General features: G+C 51.4%; 1 protein-coding gene across 1 annotated transcript; it reads left to right on the forward strand.

Annotated features, from left to right (window-relative positions):
- The first annotated feature begins 16,316 nt into the window (after nucleotides 1-16,316).
- Nucleotides 16,317-20,767, forward strand: LOC123377559 (galactose-3-O-sulfotransferase 2-like). The gene is made up of 3 exons (XM_045030605.1): nucleotides 16,317-16,433; nucleotides 17,251-17,530; nucleotides 19,943-20,767. The coding sequence occupies exons 1-3, from the start codon at nucleotides 16,414-16,416 to the stop codon at nucleotides 20,765-20,767; spliced, it is 1,125 nt and encodes a 374-aa protein (XP_044886540.1). The 5' UTR covers nucleotides 16,317-16,413.
- The last annotated feature ends 322 nt before the right edge of the window (nucleotides 20,768-21,089 follow it).

Consider the following 21,089-nt stretch of genomic DNA (forward strand, 5'->3'; position numbering starts at 1 on the left):
CCAACCCTCCTCCTTTACCCTGACTTGGGACAGGCAGATGGCCCCAAAGGACCACTCTGGTGGAGTTATACGCAACTTCAGCTACGTGAATAGCGTAGCTGAAGTCGAAGTACCTTAGATCGAATTACTTACCATCCTCACGGCGCGGGATTGACGTCCGCGGCTCCCCATGTCGACTCCGCTACCGCTGTTGACGTTGGTGGAGTTCCGGAGTCGACAGGAGTGCGTTCGGGGATCAATATATTGCGTCTAGATGAGACACGATATATCGATCCCCGAGAAATTGATTGCTACCCGCCAATACGGCCGGTAGTGAAGACATACCCAGGGGTGAGCTGGAGCCGGTTCGCACCGGTTCGCGCGAACCCGTTGTTAAATTTAGAAGCGGTTTTAGAACCGCTTGTTAACTAGCTTCCCTGCGAGGGAAGCTTTGATGGGCTCTGCCTGGGAAGCCTGTAATTCCTCCTCCCGGCCGCCGGGGGGCGCTGCGCTGTGCTGCGGGAGCCATGTGAGCTGCCTCCTGGCCCTGTTGCTGCTCCTGCTCTTTGGACCTCTGGCCCTGGGGCTCCTGCTGCTGCTGCCTGGTGAGTCCCCGGCTGCGTCCTGCTGCTCCCAGCCCCCCCCCCGTGTGAGTATCTGCGCCCCTCCCCCGCCTTGCCTGCCCCCAGCCAGCCCCTGCTACAGCCACCCCCAACCCCCCGCCAGCCCCAGCCAGCCCCTGCCCCCAGCCAGCCCCAGCCAGCCCCTGCCCCCAGCCACCCACATCCATCCCCTGCCCCCAGCCACCCACAGCCACCCCCCTGCCCACAGCCACTCCCAGCCCCCCCTGCCCATAGCCGCCCTCTGCCCGCAGCCGCCCCCTGCCCCGCAGCCACCCGCAGCCACCCCCTGCCCCGCAGCCGCCCTCTGTCCCACCCCCTGCCCACAGCCACCCGCAGCCAGCCCCTGCCCACAGCCGCCCTCTGCCCACAGCCAGCCCTTGCCACAGCCACCCTCTGCCCGCAGCCAGCCTCTGCCTGCAGCCCCTGCCACAGCCACCCCCTGCCTGCAGCCAACCTCTGCCCACAGCCGCCCGCAGCCACCCCCTGCCCACAGCCACCCGCAGCCCGCCCGTCTGCATCACCTGCCCACAGGCAGCCCGTGTCACTCCCTGCCTCCAGCTAGCCCTGCCCCACGCCCCTATCTTCCGCCAGCCCCACATCCACTGGTGCCCTGCAGTTCCCAGGGCAGTAACCCTGCACACCTGCTTTAATGAGGGGGGGGGCAGGGAGCAGCTGGGACCCACACATGTGCACACCCTAGAGTGACCAGACAGCAAGTGTGAAAAATCGGGACGGGGGTGAGGGGTAATAGGAGCCTATATAAGAAAAAGACCCAAAAATTGAGACTGTCCCTGATCACCACCCACACATGTGAAACGGAGCTCATTTCTAGTTCAGCCCCATCTTTTTAAAAAAGAACTTTAGGTAGGGTTAAAATACATCTGTATTTTCCTGGACATGTCAGGCTTTTCGGTTCTTAATCACCTCCTGGGAAAATATGGACGTATGGTAACCCAATTGGTACAAAAAATACATGCTGTCGCACATCCCTTAAATCAGAACTTTTTATAGGGAACCCGTTGTTAAGATTTTGGCAGCTCATCACTGGACGTACCCTGAAGCAACAATGACTTTATTGCCTCTGCAAGCAGTGATCGAAGGGGGGAGGGGAGAGTGTTTAGCTTACAGGGAAGTAGAGTGAACCAAGGGCGGGGCGGGGGTTCATCAAGGAGAAACAAACAGAACTTTCACACCCTAGCCTGGCAAGTCATGAAACTGGTTTTCAAAGTTTCTCTGATGCGCACCGCACCCTCCTATATTCTGCTAACCACCCTGGTGCCTGGCTGTGCGTAATCAGCAGCCAGGTGATTTGCCTCAACCTCCCACCCCGCCATAAATGTCTCCCCCTTACTCTCACAGATATTGTGGAGCGCACATCAAGCAGTAATAACAATGGGAATATTGGTTTCGCTGAGGTCTATCTGAGTCAGTAAACTGCGCCAGCGAGCTTTTAAAAGTCCAAATGCACATTCTACCACCATTCTGCACTTGCTCAGCCTATAGTTGAACAGCTCCTGACTACAGTCCAGGCTGCCTGTGTATGGCTTCATGAGCCATGGCATTAAGGGATAGGCTGGGTCCCCAAGGATAACTATAGGCATTTCAACATCTCCAACTGTTATTTTCTGGTCTGGGAAGAAAGTCCTTTCCTGCAGCTTTTGAAACAGATCAGAATTCCTGAGCCTCATGTACCTTTCCAGGCCATCCCACGTTGATGTTGGTGAAACATCACTTGTGATCCACCAGTGCTTGCAGCAGCATTGAAAAGTACCTCTTGTGGTTTATGTGCTCGCTGGCTTGGTGCTCCGGTGCCAAGATAGGGATATGGGTTCCATCTATCGCCCCATCACAGTTAGGGAATCCCATTTCAGCAAAGCCATCCACTGTGACCTGCACATTTCCCAGAGTCACTACCCTTGATATCAGCAGCTCTTTGATTGTGTTGGCTACTTGGATCACAGCAGCCCACACAGTAGAATTGCCCACTCCAAATTGATGCCCGACTGACCGGTAGCTGTCTGGCACTGCAAGCTACCACAGGGCTATCTCCACTCACTTCTCAACTGTGAGGGCTGCTCTCATCTTGGTATTCTGGCACTTCAGGGCAGGGGAAAGCAAGTCACAAAGTTCCATGAAAGTGCCCTTACACATGTGAAAGTTTCGCAGCCACTGAGAATCATCCCAGACCTGCAACACTATGTGGTCCCACCAGTCTGTGCTTGTTTCCCAGGCCCAGAATCAGCATTCCACAGCATGAACCTGCCCCATTAACACCATGATGTGCACATTGCCGGGGCCCGTACTTTGTGAGAAGTCTATCCCATGTCCTCATCACTCTCATCACTGCGCTGCTGTCGCCTCCTTTCCTGATTTTGCTTTGGCAGGTTTTGGTTCTGCATATACTCCAGGATAATGCGTGTGGTGTTTACAGTGCTCATATTTGCCATGGTGATCTGAGCGGGCTCCATGATCCCAGTGCTATGGCGTCTGGGCTGAAGAAAGGTGCAAAACGATTGTCTGCTCTGATGGAGGGAGGGGCGACTGACGACATGGCTTACAGGGAAATAAAATCCACAAAGGGGGTAGCTTTGCATCAAGGAAAAACACAAACAACTGTCACACGGAATGGCCTCCTCAAGGATTGAACTCAAAATCCTGGCTTTAGCGGGCCGTTGATTTCACAGAGGGAGGGAGGGAGGGAACAAATGAATACAAAACAAATCGGGTCTATTTCTTGTTTTGATCCATTCCATCTATCTTTTACATCTTTAGGCTGGCAGCAGATGGTGCAGTTCGACTGCTAGCCATCATCATCTCTTGGGTGCTTGGCAGAAGATGCTGCATTACGACTGCTAGCCATCATTGTCTCCTGGCTGCTTGCCAGAAGATGGTGCAGTAGGACTGCTAGCAATCATCATCTCCTGAGTGCTCGGAAGAAGATGGGGATGACCTGGCTGAGTCACTCCCATGTCTGCCCAGGAGCCCCTGACTGACCTCACCAAGATCGGCTAAAAGAGCACCCAGGAGTACGACAATGATGGCTACCAGTCATAATGCACCTTCTGCTGCCAAAAGACAATAAGCTGCTGCTGTGTAGCACTGCAGTCCCACGTCTGCCAGCACCCAGGACACTTAACGGTGACGGTTAGCTGTGCGGGCTCCATGCTTGCCATGGTATGGTGTCTGCACAGGTAACCCAGGAAAAAAGGCGTGAAACAATTGTCTGCCGTTGCTTTCACGGAGGGAGCGGGGGAGGGGAGCCTGATGACATGTACCCAGAATCACCCACGACACTGTTTTTGCCCCATCAGGCATTGGGATCTCAATCCAGAATTCAAATGGGTTTTGGAGACTGCAGGAACTGTGGGATAGCTACCCACAGCTACCCACAGTGCAACACTCCGGAAGTCGACGCTAGCCTCGGTACTGTGGATGCAGTCTGCTGACTTAATGCACTTAGAGCATTTTTTGTGGGGACACACACAATCGACTGTATAAAAACGATTTCTGAAAAAACGACTTCTATAAATTCGACCTAATTTCTTAGTGTAGACATACCCTTAGTCTCAAGCACTTACACACATCTGCAACAGGTGAGTAAAACACCCCTAACCCTTGATAATTACCAAAGTGGAGTGTGGCTCTTGAGTGGCACAGCTGCAGTCCGTCTGCCGGTGAGGAACACAAGTTGCATCCAGAGGGAGAGTCCAGTCCCGAAGAGTCCCACTACCTCAAACTTTCCCCCCTTATTTTATACATTAGTAATACAATGACATGTCCCTTAAAGAAAACTTACACAAGGAGTTTCAATGGTCAAGCAGGAGGTTTTCTTCTGATTATTGATTAACCAGGTGTTTTTTTTTTGCCAGAGTTTGCAACCTTGAGACCCTGTTAGACACATTCCTGAGGGCACATCCTGCTCTTCTAAAATGCATGTATCAACAACTTCAACATAATTCTTATCAGGAAAGACATGGGGTCAAGCTGCCCGTTCTGTGGCATCCCAAACCCCCTCCCCTCCTTCCTTGGATAAGCTAAGCCTGCTGACTTGGCTGCTGTTAGCAATAAGCAATAGTGGGTTCAGGCCCTTTACTGGTTTGCTGACATCTCCTGGTACAGGGGCATCAGTTTAATAATACTGCATAGGGCCCCATAAATCCTAGGGATGGCCCTGACAAGGTGACAAGTCTACTTATAAACTACAGAAGGTAAATAGAGAGCCAGATGTTGCTAAGCAAAAGGTAAATATTTGGTTCATTGTCTTTGAAAATGTATCTGATAATGAGATACAGAGAATTTAATCTTGCAGCTCAAAAGTGGCAGAAACTGGGTCTGTTATGGCCAACAATGATCTCTGCAACAGTTACGTGGAGTAAGACATCATGTGCATATAAATTAATCTTAAAGGTTTCTGTGTAAACTAGGAGAAGACCAGGTCTATTCTTGTACCATCTTCTGCTTCCCTCCTCTCGGCCAGTTAGAGTAGCCTCAGGGATGCTTTAATCCATGCTGGTGGCAGTGACCCCTTTGGGAGGTGGAATATTTAGTCAAACTCTTGAGACAGGAATTGGGGAATCTGAAAGATAATAGTCTTGGAAGAAATGTCTATTCCTTGAAAATTCATGTTAAATCTACTCAAGACTCAAACTCTATCACCACCACTAGGGCATTCTAGTAACCAGACCAGCATATAATTTTTAACCAAGGGTGGACCGTGGGATCAGATTATGAGTGAGATTGGCATGGCTCTGCCACGGAGCTGTGCTGATTTACACCAGTGATGGGTCTGGCCACATTACATGTGCTGTCTGTAGAGTACCGCCTCTGCAACAAACAGGGCCTTTGGTACAAATCACTGGTTGAACTGAGAATCTGTGAAATGTCATAATGAAGTGGAAGAGAAAAAGTGACTCACTCATTGTCATGACAAACAGACAGATTATAGCATTGCTTTGCCTGGGTTACAGAGACATAACAGCTCAATATCACATAATGCAGATCTGTAAAAAGCCTGTGATAGTGCAATGACAAGAAGCCACCCTGCCTTGCTTTTTGGAAACTGGGTGGTTGTTGTCTCTTCTTTCCAGAGCAGATTTTTTGTTTTCTCCACTCACTCCCACCTCCCTTTTTCTCACCCTGTGAGACTTAAGGTTTAAAATTCTGCTTTGTGGCCTTTTTAAAAGATATCACTGCCTGGTGCAGGGTATATGCAGAAATAGCTTCTCACGCTGACTGTTCTTTCCAGGTAAGTGTAGCCCTTAGAGAAGGGTGAGGAGCAAACCTGGCTGGCAGAGATCCACCACAGACTTTGGGGCTGCAGGAACTTTGCACAGATTTGGCAAGGCTAATGGTGCATGCAGCGAGCAGCAGGGCCACCCAGAGGATTCAGGGAGCCTGGGGTCTTTGGTGGTAATTTGGCGGCAGGGGGTCCTTCCGCTCTGGGACCCGCTGCTGAAGTGCCCCGAAGACCCACGGCCGCCGAATTGCCGCCGAAGACCCGGCACTTTGGCGGTGGGTCCCGGAGTGAAAGGACCCCCCGCTGCTGAATTGCCACCGAAGACCCGGAGCAGAAGCTCCGGGGGCCCGTGCCCCGTCAGAGTTTTCTGGAGCTATCAGAGCGAGTCAAGGACCCTGCTCCAGAGGCCCCGAAAAACTCTCGTGGGGAACCCTGCGGGACCCGGGACCTGGGGCAAATTGCCCCAATTGTCCCCCACGGCGAGCAGTGCTTTTCTGCCTGTGTCTTATTGTAGAGCTTGGTGGCAGAATGGATGTACAGCTTGCCCTGGACTAGAAAGAGAGAGGAAGGAGTTGCTAGAGGATTGCGATTCAGCCCAGTTTTATTTTCCTTATACAAGTTTTTGTCAAGACTTACAGCTCCAGTTTAGGGCAGGGCTGCCCGGGAGGGGAGGGGGGCAAGTGGGGCAGTTTGCCCATGGCCCCGGGCCAAACAGGGCCCCCCCACGAGACTATAGTATTCTATAGTATTGCAACTTTTTTTTATGGAAGAGACCCCTGAAATTGCTTTGCCCCAGGCCCCCTGAGTCCTCTGGGCGGCCCTGGTTTTGGGTCTCTGAATATGCCGCCCTTCGCTCACAGGATAGAATGCTTCTTGCTGCATGCACCATCTGAGGTAACTAAATCTGTTACTGAAGGTTATAACGCAATTACTCCTGTGACAGACTTAAAAAGTGGACTCATGGAAAAGTGCATGGGGATGGCCACAACACTGAAAGAAAGGGAGAATTCTTGTGCATTAACCCAGAATAAAGTCCAGGATTTCTTGAGTCATGGTCTGTAACAGTCTCCAAACAAATAAGCAACAAAATAGAAACATCCATGTACAACTCTTCTGCCAGGTGTGGGCAGCAAAAAGGTCCAGGTTCAAATATCTAAGGGATCCTCTTGAAATTAATGAACAGCACCTGCTTCAGTCCCAGCCCAGAAACCTGAGAAAACGAAATATCTTCCCTGGGCATCCTTACCCCTCTCACAAGCATGGAATCTGCATATGAAACAAAGAAAATGTATTAAGCGACACAGCATGAATGTGGGAAATCACAGCAACAATACATCAACAATATGATGATATGAATAATAAGTAGAACACCCATCCCCACAGTATCTAGGGCAGTACTCATTTGACTCAGTTTCCTCACCTGTTGGTGTGAACAGCTGACGAACAAAGGTCCCTTGAACATATCACTTTTCCCTTTCCTCCTCTGTTGCCCCCTACTCACGGTTTGTTCTCAAAGGGTAGCAAAGTCCCAGAGTCCAGGAGTGAGCTCAGGTAGGCCTGGCTCCAGCCCCTCGGGGAAGTGCCACTGGTTACCATGAAGAGACACCTGGCTGCTACTGCTACGTCATCTTTCATCTCTGTGGTAACTCTTGCTGTCTCCCTGTCCACTCAGCTGTTGTTGCCCTCTGAAACTGCAGTGAAGAACCGCTATAGCATCACTTATCACATTGATGCTGTCCCTGCCCCCCTCTCACCAGGGTCTGGGGCCAGTCCAGAGGCTCCACCACTTAACCCTGGGGTCCCCGATGTTGTGAGTTCAGCTCCAGTGGGGTGGCTAAGGTGATCCTTCCCAGAGGTCACTCAGCTCTGGCCTTGCACTCTGTGCCTTTATGTCAGCAGGCTGCTGGAAACTTAGTGGGCTCTCTCCCAGTACCAAAAGAAAGGGGAAGGGACGAAGAGAAATCAAGATCCCAAGACTGACAGTCTCCAGGGCCAATCGGGAGAGGCCAATGCTCCAGGTCAGCCTGATTGACATGGCAGATAGACCAATGAGGAAGTCAGGAGCCCAGGACCAATCCTATGTGTGAGCAGGAGCTGACTGAGCCAGAGTAGGGCAGAGCTAAGGGGAAAGCAGCAGCCAGGGCTGAGCTGGGGGCAGAGCAGCAGCACTGAGCCAGAGGAGGTGGAGCTGGAGCCGACTAGGGCCCAGAGCCAGGAGCTGGCACAGCACAGACCAGCTGTGTCGATGGGGAGCTAGGGTTGAGCTACAGCGGGTGCTGTGGGCCCAGAGCTGGGGAGCAGACACTGGCTGTGCCACAAGTAACACCGGAGCCGAGTATGGCTAGCAGCTGCAGAGCGTGAGGGGGGCCCTTGGCAGGGGGCCTAGCACAGGGAGACGTTGCTGGACAACAGGCCTTGCAGGCCAGCAGGGCTGGCTCCAGGCAGCAGCGAAGGAAGCAGGTGCTTGGGGTGGCCAATGGAAAGGGGCGGCATGTCTGGATCTTCGAAGGCAATTTGGCAGTGGGTCCCTCAGTCCCTCTTTTCCTCTTTGAGCTGCCGCCGAATTGCCGCCGAAGAATGAAGCGGTGCGATTGAGCTGCTGCCGATCAGCTTTATCTTTTTTTTTCCCCTCACTCCGCCACTTGGGGCGGCAAAACAGCTGGAGCTGGCCCCAGAGGGGGAACATGATCCCAATAGGAGGGGCGACACTGGGGAGAGGGGTCACTGCCACCTAGTGCCTGAGGGCTTCTGGCCACCGCCAGAACTGGGTCTGACTCATGGTGTCACTGCAGCATAGCCAGGGCCTGTGGGGAGGCCTGGGATGGGTGAGGAACAGACTGTGACCTTCCCTTACGTCCCAGAGATGGCTGGTTGTGGTGTCCCCACAGGCGGGGTCCTTGTTACTTTAACCCAGTGGTTCTCAACCATGGGTACGCGTACCCCTTGGGGTATGCGAGGTCTTCCAGTGGGTACTCAACTCATCTAGATTGGTGTTTCTCAACCTGGGATTGTGACCCTGAGTGCGGGTCACAGGACAGGTTTAGCGGGGGGGTCACAAGTGCAGGGTTGGCCATGGGGGGGGGCAAGTAGGGCAGTTACCCCAGGCCACATGCCACAGAATCTCTGCAAAGCTAAGTTACATGCTTCAGCCCTGGGCAGCAGGGCCTGGGCTTCAGACAAGGCTCACAAGTGAAAACAGGCTCAAGTATCATACTGAAATGAAAGTATAATATTTATATTCCAATTGATGTATTTGATAATTATATGATAAAATGAGGCAGTAACAATGTTTCAGTACTAGTGTGCTGTGACACTTTTGTATTTTTATGTCTGATTTTGTAAGCAAGTGGTTTTTAAGTGAGGTGAAACTTGGGGGTATGCAAGACAAATCAGACTCCAGAAAGGGGTACAGTAGTCTGGGAAGGTTGAGAGCCACTGTTTTAACCTTTCCCATTTTTTCTTTATTTTTTTCCCTGTTTCTTGCTGTGGAGGGCACAAGGAGCAATTTGGGAGGTGAAATCCACCCTTCACCAAGGGCCAGGGTGCAGGGTTTGTTGCACAATGCTCTTCCCACCAATAGTCTGGAATAACAACCACAGTCTCACTGTAGCAGTTGGGCAAGTCACTGGTGTGACGGGTTGGATCACAGAAACCCCATTGGGAGCTGCCACCTGATGTGCCAAGACTACTTCTAGCCCTGCCTTCCCTCCCGGCTCGGGACCCCAGCACCCTGTCTTGATGAGCCAGATGCTCCCATCTGTGCCAACAAAGACCCAGGGTCTGAATTACTTGCCCCAGTGCTGCAGGTTTACCTGAAAGCAGCTAACAGAAGTGTTCCTCTTTAACACTTAGCTGCCCAACTCCCAATGGGGTCTAAACCCAAATAAATCCGTTTTACCCTGTATAAAGCGTATGCAGGGTAAACTTATAAATTGTTCGCCCTTTGTAACACTGATAGAGAGATATGCACAGCTGTTTGCTCCCCCAGGTATTAATACATTCTCTGGGTCAATTCATAAGTAAACAGTGATTTTATTAAATACAGAAAGTAAGATTTAAGGGGTTCCAAGTAATAACAGACAGAACAAAGTAAGTCACCAAGCAAAATAAAATAAAATGTGCAAATCTATGTCTAATCAAACTGAATACAGATAATCTCACCCTCAGAGATGCTTCAGTAAGTTTTTTTCCTCAGACTGGACACCTCCCAGGCCTGGGCACAATTCTTTTCCCTGGTAAAGCTCTTGTTCCAGCTCAGGTGGTAGCTAGGGGATTCTTCATGATGGCTCCTCTCCTCCCTTTGTTCTGTTCCACCCCTTTATATATCTTTTGCATAAAGCAGGAATCCTTTTGTCCTTCTCTGGGTTCCCATCCCCTCCTTCTCAATAGAAAGACACCAGGTTAAAGATGGATTCTAGTTCAGGTGACATGATCACCTCACTGCAAGACTTCATTGCCCACATGCCAGCACACACATATACAGGAAGACTTACAGGTAAAACACACCCATCTGCAGACAATTGTCCTGGTTAATGGGAGCCATCAAGATTTCAAACCACCATTAATGGCACACACTTTGCATAATTACAATAGGCCCTCAGAGTTATATTTCATATTTCTAGTTTCAGTTACAAGAGTGATACATTTATACACAAATAGGATGATCACACTCAGTAGATTATAAGCTTTGTAATGATAACTTACAAGAGACCTTTTGCATGAAGCATATTCCAGTTACATTATATTTACTCATTAGCATATTTTAATAAAATTATATAGACTGCAATGTCACAACTGGGTCTTCATAAATGTGGATCTTCACCCCACCACTGGCCTGAATCCTAAGTGACCATGATGAGACTTGGGGTTCAGCCTCCCAGGAATCCTGGGCCCAGCCTTTTTGGGGTTACAAGGACCCTGCTGCTCAGGAGAGCAGAAGGGGAGTCCTCAAGGTCAGGCAGGCCTCTGGGTAATGGAAGTGGGAACAAGGACTCAGATCCTTTCACTAGCCCATTCTAAGAGGGTAGTGCAGAAGTCAGGAAAGTTCTCCTCAATAGCAGGACCATCCCTCCCTTTCATTTAGCAAAGAGCTGCCTGTAGTCGGAGGCCAATGGCATATAGGTCCTTAGCAGTGAGGATTCACTCCTTGGACACAAATCAGATAAAGGGGAAGGGGGAAAAAAACCTTCCACCTTGTGGCAAGATGTTTTTCCCCCACGTTTTTGGGTGGAGGTTCAGGCTGGTACAGTTTGTTAATTTTAAGAGGAACCCCTAGGTGTTTGAACCTGCATCTTTTTGCTGCCAACATCACCTGGCAGAAGGGTTACATACATGTGCGAGGCCAACAAAAACCGGAGGTGTAATACAGCAAAATGTGACCAACAGTTAGACCCAGGCTGTGTAGCCGTGTGTACAAAAATATACAGAGATAATATACAACCATCAACGGGCAACAATTGCAATTCCCTCCCTGTCCTCCAGTGCCAGGACTGGAGCCAGGGGCAGCTCCAGGCACCAGCATGCCAAGCGCGTGCTTGGGGTGGCAAGCCGCAGGGGGCGCTCTGCCGGGCTCCGTGAGAGTGGCAGGCAGGCTGCCTTCAGCGGCATGCCTGCGGAGGGTCCGCTGGTCCCGCGGCTTCGGCGGACCTCCCGCAAGCTGCCGCTGAATTCGCGGGACCGAGGACCTCCCGCAGGCAAGCCGCCAAAGGCAGCCTGCCTGCCGTGCTTGGGGCGGCAAAATGCCTAGAGCCGCCCCTGACTGGAGCATTACTCTTCACTGTCAGGAAGAAGATGGAGTCATAATTCTCCCACTCTGAGCTATGTGCGTGCGTGTGGCTTCCCTTCAAGATTACAAAAATCATGAGACTCTCACTGATGGTTTTCCCATATCTGCCTCCTGATGCATGAACTCCCAGAGATGGGATGAGGGTTTGCACCTGTCTCTTGTTCTCCTGTGTATCGGCAGTGTCATCTCAAAGCTCCTCTTGCACCCAGAGGACACGTAGCCATTTGCATTTGCACCCAGTGGACACGTAGCCACTCCCTTTGTCCCAGCCCGTCCCAGCCTTTTATAGATGTGATTGACTGCTAGAAATAGTGGCACTAACACGAGACACTAGGGGAGCTGGAACGAGAGGGAAGTGTATTTGGCTGGTTTGCAAAGGACACTCATTCAAGCTCACTATGGTGAAGTTGGAGACAGCATGAAAAGCCTAGTATGCTCTTGGAGGTAAGAAGACAGCAAGGGGCAAAGAAGTGATCATGGGGGTATGATCAAGAAATAGTTTTATAGGAAACTGTAGTGAACGTGTTGGCTAAGCTGTGTAAATAGTTCATATGTCTCTGAGCTCAGCCCTGGCTTGATCCAGGGCCAGAGATTAATTGTGAACTGGCTGTTCCTTGCTGGGATCCAGGTGTGGGTGCAAAGCTGGGAAAGCAGCCTTTAAGGAATATTTTAAATTAAATCACAGTGTAATTTTGTCACACGTCTCTGAAGCTGCTGTTTCCTTCCACTTTGATCCAAAGGGTCAAAAGTTTGTCCAAATACTTTTTTTAACATTTACATATAATATTTGAAATATCAGAATATCAGAGTTCGGCGCTATAGTTTTGGCAGGGAAGGCACTTTCAGCTAGACCCCTGTTTTCAAGTGCTTTTGTAGCCCATCGCTCAGTGTTGTGTGGCCCCTCTGGGCAGGGGCGGCTCCAGGCACCAGCGCACCAAGCTCGTACCTGGGGTGGCAAGCCGTGAGGGGCGACCTGCCGGTCGCCGTGAGAGCGGCAGTCAGGGAGCCTTCTGCAGCATGCCTGCGAGAGGTCCACCAGTCCCGTGGCTTTGGCGGCAATTTGGCACCGGGCAGTGATGAGCTGCCAAAATATTAACAACCGGTTCCCTCCTCCTCACCTCACGAGGGGGTCATGCCCCCCGTGGGGGGGTCGTGCCCCATCCAACCCCCCATGTTCCTTGACACACCCCCCCGGGACTCCCGACTCATCCCCCCCTTCCCTGTCCCCTGACTGCCCCTTGCAGCCCCATCCAACCCCTCCTCTCATTCTTGATGTACCCCCGGGACCCCTGCCCCATCCAACCACCCCTTCTCTCTGTCCCTGACTGCCCCCACCACCTCATGCAATCCCTGCTCCTTCCTGATTGCCCCCCGGGACTCTTGCCCCCATTCAATTCCCCTGTTCCCTGCCCTCTGACCGCCCTGACCCCTATCCACCCCCCCACAACCCACCGAACACCCCCTCCCTGCTCCCTGCCTCCTTACCACACTGCCTGGGGCCGGGACCGGGTCCGCTCTGCCGGGACCTCGACCGGTGCCGCAGGGCCCGACTCCCCGGGCCGGGCCGGAGCCGCTCGGCCGGGGCCGGCGCCGCAGGGCCCGACTCGCCGGGCCGGAGCCGTTGGGCTGGGGCCGGTGCCGTGGGGCCCGACTCGCCAGGCCAGGCTGGGCCAGAGCCGCTCTGCCAGCACCGGGGCTGAAGCCGCAGGTCCCAAGCTGGGCCGGGTCCGAGCTGCTCAGCCGGGACCAGCCCGAGCCCGTGGTGCTTGGCTGGGACCGGGCTGGGGTGCTCGGCTGGGGCCAGGGGGAGCCGCTCAGGTGGAGCCGGACTGGGCTGCGTGCGCCGTCCCGCCCCCACCCCTGTGCCCGGCTTACCTGCCTGCTGCTTGTTAAAGACTTTCCACGAACATTTGATTCGCCGGAAGCAGGGGAAGGGGAGGAGAAGGAGGGCAGAGCATTCAGGGGAGACGGGGAGGTGAGCTGGGGCCGGGGGCATCTGGGCAGGTGCACTGGAGGCGATGGAGCTGGTCTTCTCTCCAAAGACAGAAAAAAATTATGACATGTATAAAGGGTGTGGAAGGGCAAAATAAACCAAGTGGCAGGGATACAACCCTTGTGAGCATAGTATCAGAGGGGTAGCCGTGTTAGTCTGGATCTGTAAAAAGCGACAAAGAATCCTGTGGCACCTTATAGATTAACAGAAGTATTGGAGCCTAAGCTTTTGTGGGTGAATACCCACTTCATCACCCACGAAAGCTTAGGCTCCAATACTTCTGTTAGTCTATAAGGTGCCACAGGACTCTGTCACTTGTGAGCATAGTTACTGAGTGGAGGAGCTGCCTTTGTTGTCGAGGGCTGTGGGTGCAGCTAAAGAGATCAAAGGTCTGTCATCTTCATTTTGGAAGGTGGAATTCTAATCAGCTTTCCATTGCCAACTCTTGCGATTTGATCATGCGTGTTTTTCTTAAAGCCCCAGCTCCTGGGGTCATGCTTACTGAGATGCTCTGCTTTCTTTTGTAAAAAGGGAAGTTTTGTATCCTGGGGGGTTGCAGAGAAAAGCTTGAAAGCATGAAACGAGAGAACTCTATGGCTCAGGACCCAGTAAGCAAAGAAAAAGAACCAACATTTAGTATTTTTCATAAATACCTCTTGTTTTTTAAGCCAATCACATGATTTTTGGGGCCTGACTATTTTTGAGTGCTCTGGGTTGGCACTTGTGTAGCCTGCATGGGCAGGTCAGAGAGCAGTTGGCTGCAGCTTATTTCAGCAGGCTCTAGTTGCTGTTGTGTTCGAGTTATGTGAGGTTTAAATTAAAAGAATGTAACTGTTAAAACACAAGCACTCTTGCTTTACTGCAGAGAACAAGAGTTAACACCAGGGCAGGAGAGGCAGATGCTGATCGATGTGCTCACGCTATCTAACAACATGGAGAGGCCAGAAAGGAGGCAGCTGTAACAGCCATTAAGGGATTGTCTGCACAAACATTTAGCTTGTGACAAGCTGGGCTGTAAATCTACCCAGTGGTGAGCTTGAGCTGGAACCGCCTGTTAAATTTAGCAGCCCTTTTAGAACCGGTTGTTCCAGGACAACCGGTTCTATAAGGGCTTTATTTAACAAAAGCTCCGGCCCAAGCTCACTTCCTCCTCCTCTCCTGCTCCGCCCCCCTTCTCTTCCCCCTCCCCTGCTTCCCACAAATCAGATGTTCGGGGGAAGCCTGAACAAGCAGCAGGCAGGTAAGCTGGGGCGTGGGGGGGAGGGGAGGTGCGACTGGCTCAGTGGCTCCCTCCAGCACAGCTCCTGGTCCTGGAGCGCGGCTCCCTCCAGCCTGGCACCCCCTGGCTGAACGCCCCCAACCCCAGCCCGGTCCCGGCCCCCGCCAAGCGCCCTCAGCTTTGGCTCCACAGCTCCAGCCCGGCCCCCGCGGTGCTGGTGCTGGTTCCGGCCCCCGCGGTTGCGGCTCCAGCCCGGCTCGGGCCCCGCGGTGCCGGCGCTGGTCCTGGCGCTGCGGCTCCGGCCGGTCCCGGGCGCCAGTGCTGGCTCTGGCCCGGCTGGTCCCAGGCGCCGGTGCTGGGCCCGGCCCCGCGGTTGCAGCTCTGGCCGGTCCTGGGCGCCGGCTCTGGCTCTGGCCCGAGCGGTCCCGGGTGCCAGTGCTGGGCCCGTGCCCCGCAGCTCCAGCCCGGGCCCCACAGCACTGGCACCAGTGCTGGCTCCGGCCCGGCCGGTCCCGGGCGCCGTTGCTGGGCCCGGCCCCACGGTTGCGGCTCGGGCCCCGCGGCGCCGGTGCTGGTCCCGGCGGAGCAGCTCCAGGCAGCGCTGTAAGGGTACGTCTATACTTACCGTCCGGGTCGGCGGCTAGCGTTCGACTTCTTGGAGTTCGATATATCGCGTCTAATATAGACGCGATATATCGAACTCCGAACGCGCTCCCATCGACTCCGGAACTCCACCACCGCGAATGGCGGTGGCAGAGTCGACGGGGGAGCCGCGGACTTCAATCCCGCGGCGTCTGGACGGGTGAGTACTTCGAACTAAGGTAGTTCGAGTTCAGCTACTCGGTGGGCAATCAGGAATGAGAGGAGGGGTTGGATGGGGCAGCAGAGGGTAGTCAGGGGTCAGGGAAGCGGGGTGGATGGGGCAGGGGTTCCAGGGGGGCATCAAAGAACATGGGGGGTTGGATTGGGTAGGAGGCCAGGGGCGGGGGGGAGGCCACAACCTCCTTGTGGGGTGAGGAGGAGGGAACCTGTTGTTAATATTTTGGCAGCTCATCACTGAATCTACCCCTCACTGGCCTTCCATGCACTAAGTGGCCTTGTGGACCCTGCTGACGTGAACTAGCAGCTCCCTAGTGCACTTCAATCTACTCCCTTTTCAAAGTGGGGTAGCTCCTCTGACTGCCAGATACTGGGAATGGCCGACAAGGGATGAATCACTAGAAATTGTCCTGTTCTATTCAGTCCCTCTGAAGCACCTGGCACTGGCCACTGATGGAGACAGATGTTCGTATCAGATTGCACAACGGAACTTTAATGCGTGTCAGCAGGGTCCACTCAGACAGTTGCATGCAGCAGGCTAGGGGGACAGATTTACACCCAGCTTGCTGCAAACAAAATGTTTATGTAGACAAGCCCTCAGTTACAAAGAGTGGCAGGAAATTTGGTGTGGCTCGAATTGGGAGGACATTAAATTTTATTTTGGACTCACTGGATCTCCATTTCTTTTGCAGGCATTCCAGACTCCTGTGGCTTGTTACTCTTTGGCTGGGAGTCATCTTTCTAGCTGGATTCTTCCATATGAATGTAAACATCACCTCGTAAGTCCACTTTCTACAGTGATAGAACAAGTAAGGAGAACTTGCCACGTGCCCTGTCTGTGCAGGGGCAGCAAGATGATCCATCATATCTTATATTTTTGGATTGCTAAATGTAGCCCTAAGCACAGAGACTAGGGCTAGGATTTTCAAGTCTGGGGGCCTGAAGATGGGCTCCTAATTCTATATCTAGCACCTAAATAAGAGACCTATCAACAGTGTAGCGCGCCCAGCAGCTAGGAGTAGCTGCAACAATACTAACACAGCAAGGGGAGTGAGCAGGAGAAGTCAGAGCCCCTCTAACCCCTCTCAGTAACAAATAAGCTGATTATTGTGTGGAGCTGAAAGAGCCATGCAGACTGGCATTTGGAGCTAATGAGGGCAGAAGAGGGGCGTGGCTCATCTATAGTTTCTAGAACTACAGACGAAGTGCTGGATCTTTAGCTGGTGTCAATTGTCATAGCCACATTGACTGCAAGGGAGCTATGCCTATTTACACCAGCTGGGGATCTGGTCTTCAATAGAGCTATGGCCAATTTACACCAGTGGGAGATGTGGCCCATTGACTTCGATGAGGCTATGCTGATTTATGCCACCTGGGGAATGGATCCATTGAGTTCAATGGAGTGATGCTGATTTATGCCAGGTGTGGAGCTGGCCCCAGTTATCCCAAGGAAAGGTAGTTCAGATTAAACTTTGGTGGCTTTGGAAAAGTAAAGTGGGAGGGGCAGGAGGGTAGGAAATGGCAGGGGAAAGCAGCACTGTCAGGTGGAAGAAATGGATTACAACACTAGAGAAAACATTTCCCATGTGCTTTAAGTTCATACAGAGTGTGGAGGTTTTCCACCAAGCACCTGAGACCCAGTTACCCCCAGACGAACGTGATGTTTCTCAAGACCCACAAAACTGCCAGCAGCACTGTCATGAACATCCTATTCCGGTTTGCAGAGAAGCACAATCTGACCTTAGCCCTTCCTGCTGGCCAAAACCACGACCTGGGCTATCCTCATCGCTTCATGGCTCAGTTTGTAGAGGGATTTAAAACCATGGGACAAAGCTACAACATCATGTGCAACCACATGAGGTTTAACCTCCCAGAGGTGAGATCCTGGGCAGTAGCAGTTGGGTATACATCTTGTGAAATGACTATGGTGCTGTTATTATCAGGGATCCTAGTTTTCCATGATAAAAAAACAAAATTCACCAATTAAAAAAAACATAGAAATTCATGTTTTTTTCATGATTAAAATGAAATTCTGAACTTTTGTTACCCTGGCCACAGTATATATAGTGTGGCAGAGCTCTGACCTTGCTCCTGTGGGTCCTGCGCTTCTAGGCGGTTTATGCTAGCCTCAGTGGCTCACTGTGACCCTCCACGTAGCTCTTCTCTCTCTAGGGCCAGGGTTACAGTCTACTGAGCCCTTTTCATCATAGGCCTGCAAGGAGGTTGGTGAGAGAACTCCCAGAGTCTCTGTTCAGCCTCCTGTCCTGACAGGGGCCTGACTTCCCCTTCCAGGAGATGTTCCTGTAGTGGTGGGTTGGGGGGAACCTGGGACCGCCCCCTCTACTCCGGGTTCCAGCCCAGGGACCCTAATGGTAACAGTTGTTGGCAGCCAACCTTTCACTGCCAAAGTTGCTACATTTCCCTGGGCCACTTCCCCACAGCTCTCCTGCTTCTCCCTTCTCTTAGAGCTCCTTTAACGATGGTTTGAGGGTGTCTTCAGTAACCAGCCCTTCAGCCACACTTCCTCTCCTCTGGCTCCCTGGCTCTCCTCTGCCTGACTGGAGTGAGCCCTTTTTACAGTATCAGCAGGGCCTTAATTAGAGTCAGGTGGTCACATTATCATAGAATCATAGATTATTAGGGTTGGAAGGGACCTCAAGAGATCATGTAGTCCAACCCCCTGCTCAAAGCAGGACCAATCCCCAAATGGCCCCCTCAAGGATTGAACTCACAACCCTGAGTTTAGCAGGCCAATGCTCAAACCACTGAGCTATCCCTCCCCCATTAACTGAATGGCCTCACCTGACTCTTTACAGGTTAATTAGAGTCAGGTGTTCTCATTAGCGTGGAGCAGCCCCTGCTCTGGTCAGTCAGGGAACAGAAAACTGTTAATCCAGTGGCCAGTATATCTGCCTTCTGCTATTCTGCTGTACCCAACTGGCCTGGGTCTATCACAATAGGTATCAGTTGAACACAATGTTTTATTGATATATTTACAATTTTAAAGCAGGCTTGCAGTTGGAGCCCTGGCCATTCTCCTGATTATCTGAATTGTTTATAATCCAATCTGGCCTTGGTCCCAATTAGATCAGATAATAAGGGTTCCACTGTATAGGTTTTTATTTTCTCACAAATGTAAAAACTAAAGATTCTCTGTAAAAATGCAAATTTCACATTTTTTCCATGGCAAACAGATTTCTAGGATCCCTGGTTATTAGCTAGCACTAAATATCACTCTGCAGAGGCCTTTCCATTCACGAAGCGCATTGCAATTGGCATGTAAAATGTTTTATGAGTTAGGAATTAGTACATCGGCCTTCAATCACAAAGATCACTGGTACTGGGGAATGGCCATCATTAGCTGGCAATTCCTCTAAGAATCTTAGAACTGACAATTATTTATAAAACAAACAAACAAGACTGGAGTTAACTTGTTTGGCTCAGGGAGGACCCTTTGCTTTGGAAAATAGAGAGTCAACTTCTAGGCCTGGCCATGATCTCTCTGTCTTTCTCTCTCTTCTTGATGGAGTAACTGGGGGTGAATTCCACTCCATGCTCATAAATCCCAAGCATTCAGACTCTGTGTGGAGGGCACAAAATGCAATTTGGGAGGTGAAATCCACCCTTCACCAAGGGCCAGGGTGCAGGGTTTGTTGCACAGCCCTCTTCCCACAGCTGCTGCTCCAGCCAATGGTCTGGAATAACAGCCACAGTCTCACTGTAGCAGTTGGGCAAGTCACTGGGTCTTCATAAATGTGGATCTTCACTCCACCACTGGCCTGAACCAATGTGTCCCTCAGCATCAGCCAAGTGAGGCTGGCCTTGAGCCCACATCCATGGTGTTTAGGGGTGCACAGGTACCTCAGGTACGATACCCCTCTGTGATTGTTCAGCCAGAAAACCCCTCATGCAGCCCATCATAACATGCCAAACTATTCACTCAGCCCTAACAGGAATGAGAAAGCTCCGCTTCCATAGGCTTACTATAGTGAGTGGCCAAGGGCCATGTGTGCTGGTTTAGCTATACCAGTACAGCAATGCTGGCAAGCCTTCCTAGCACAGAGAGAGAACTGGACCAGTTGCCTACAACCTGTCAGTACAGTGCTTGTACTTAGACTTTCTCACCGTGACTATGTTTTAACCCCCTGCAAATGATCTACACTATGCTTGTTCTTTTGGCCTGTTTACCTTAAAGTCAAGTAGGAGCCATTTTTGTATCACAAAACCTCTCCTATGCATAAGCAAGAGATACATTAATGGCCACATTGTGCTGTCTCCTTATAAACAGGTCCGAAAAGTAATGCCAAACACCACCACCTACTTTTCCATCATGAGAAACCCAATTTCACTGATGGAGTCCTCCTATGCCTATTATAGTTTTTTTACACCAGCATTTAGAAGGTCAAAGGATGTGAATGAGTTTCTGGCATCTCCATGGACATATTACAATATGAGTGAATACAGAAATAATGTTCATGCGAGGAACAACATGTGGTATGACTTTGGCTATGATAACAATGCAATGGACACTGAGGACTATGTTCAGCATGTCCTAGTGGAGATTGAACAGGCTTTTCAGCTGATGCTGCTAACTGATTACTTTGATGAGTCCATGGTCCTGCTGAAGGAGACTTTGGGCTGGGAGCTGGATGATGTGGTTTACTTCAAGCTGAATTCCCGAAGCCAGGACACTATCAAAAGCATGACACCTGAGAGCAAGGAAAAGGTAAAAGAATGGTGCTCATTGGACTGGAAGCTCTACCAACACTTCAACAGGACCTTCTGGAGGAGAATTCAGGAGATAATAGGGCTAGAAAAATTGGATCAGGAGGTGAATCTGCTGAGAATGAGACAAAAGGAACTTATGGAGCTGTGTCTCTTGGACCCAATGCCGATAGATAAGACCAAGATCAAAAACAAAAAACTTAAACCCTTCCAGTCAGGGCGTGCAAATATTCTGGGCTATAATCTTAAAGAAGACATGGCTAATGAGACTCTGAGAACCTGCCTGAGACTGATCACACCTGAGCTTCAGTATATGTCATATCTGTATGCTCGTCAGTTCCCAGAGAAGAATGGGAAGAGCACAGCCTTTTCCTTGTGGCGGAGATGATAGTGTTGGTGGATTGTTAATATATATCACCCACAGAGAAATAATGCTGATAACATTCCTATCACCTTGTTCATGTACCTCCCAGAGATGTGTGTTTACATTTTTGTGGCCCAGTGGAGTTAACCCATGAAATTTCCTTACAGAGATTTCAGATCCGTGAGTGAGGTGGGGAGACAGGGTGTGTGTGGCAGGAACACAGCACTCCCCAGCTGACTCCATCTGGCATATGGTTCCCTGGATGTCTTTGCTTGCTCCAGCCTACACCAGGGGCTGGGCTGAGGTGAAATTGGCTAAAGAACCAGGGAGCTGTGATTTGTTCCCT

Source organism: Mauremys mutica, chromosome 9 (genome assembly GCF_020497125.1).
Source record: "Mauremys mutica isolate MM-2020 ecotype Southern chromosome 9, ASM2049712v1, whole genome shotgun sequence".
In the NCBI taxonomy this organism is placed as follows: domain Eukaryota; kingdom Metazoa; phylum Chordata; order Testudines; family Geoemydidae; genus Mauremys; species Mauremys mutica.

Bases quoted from the DNA above. Each gene is read 5' to 3' on its own strand.
- LOC123377559 (XM_045030605.1), top strand. From the start codon at position 16,414: ATGAATGTAAACATCACCTC. The intron at 16,434-17,250 runs GTAAGTCCACTT...ATGTGCTTTAAG, and splicing joins ATGAATGTAAACATCACCTC to TTCATACAGAGTGTGGAGGT. The intron at 17,531-19,942 runs GTGAGATCCTGG...CCTTATAAACAG, and splicing joins TGAGGTTTAACCTCCCAGAG to GTCCGAAAAGTAATGCCAAA.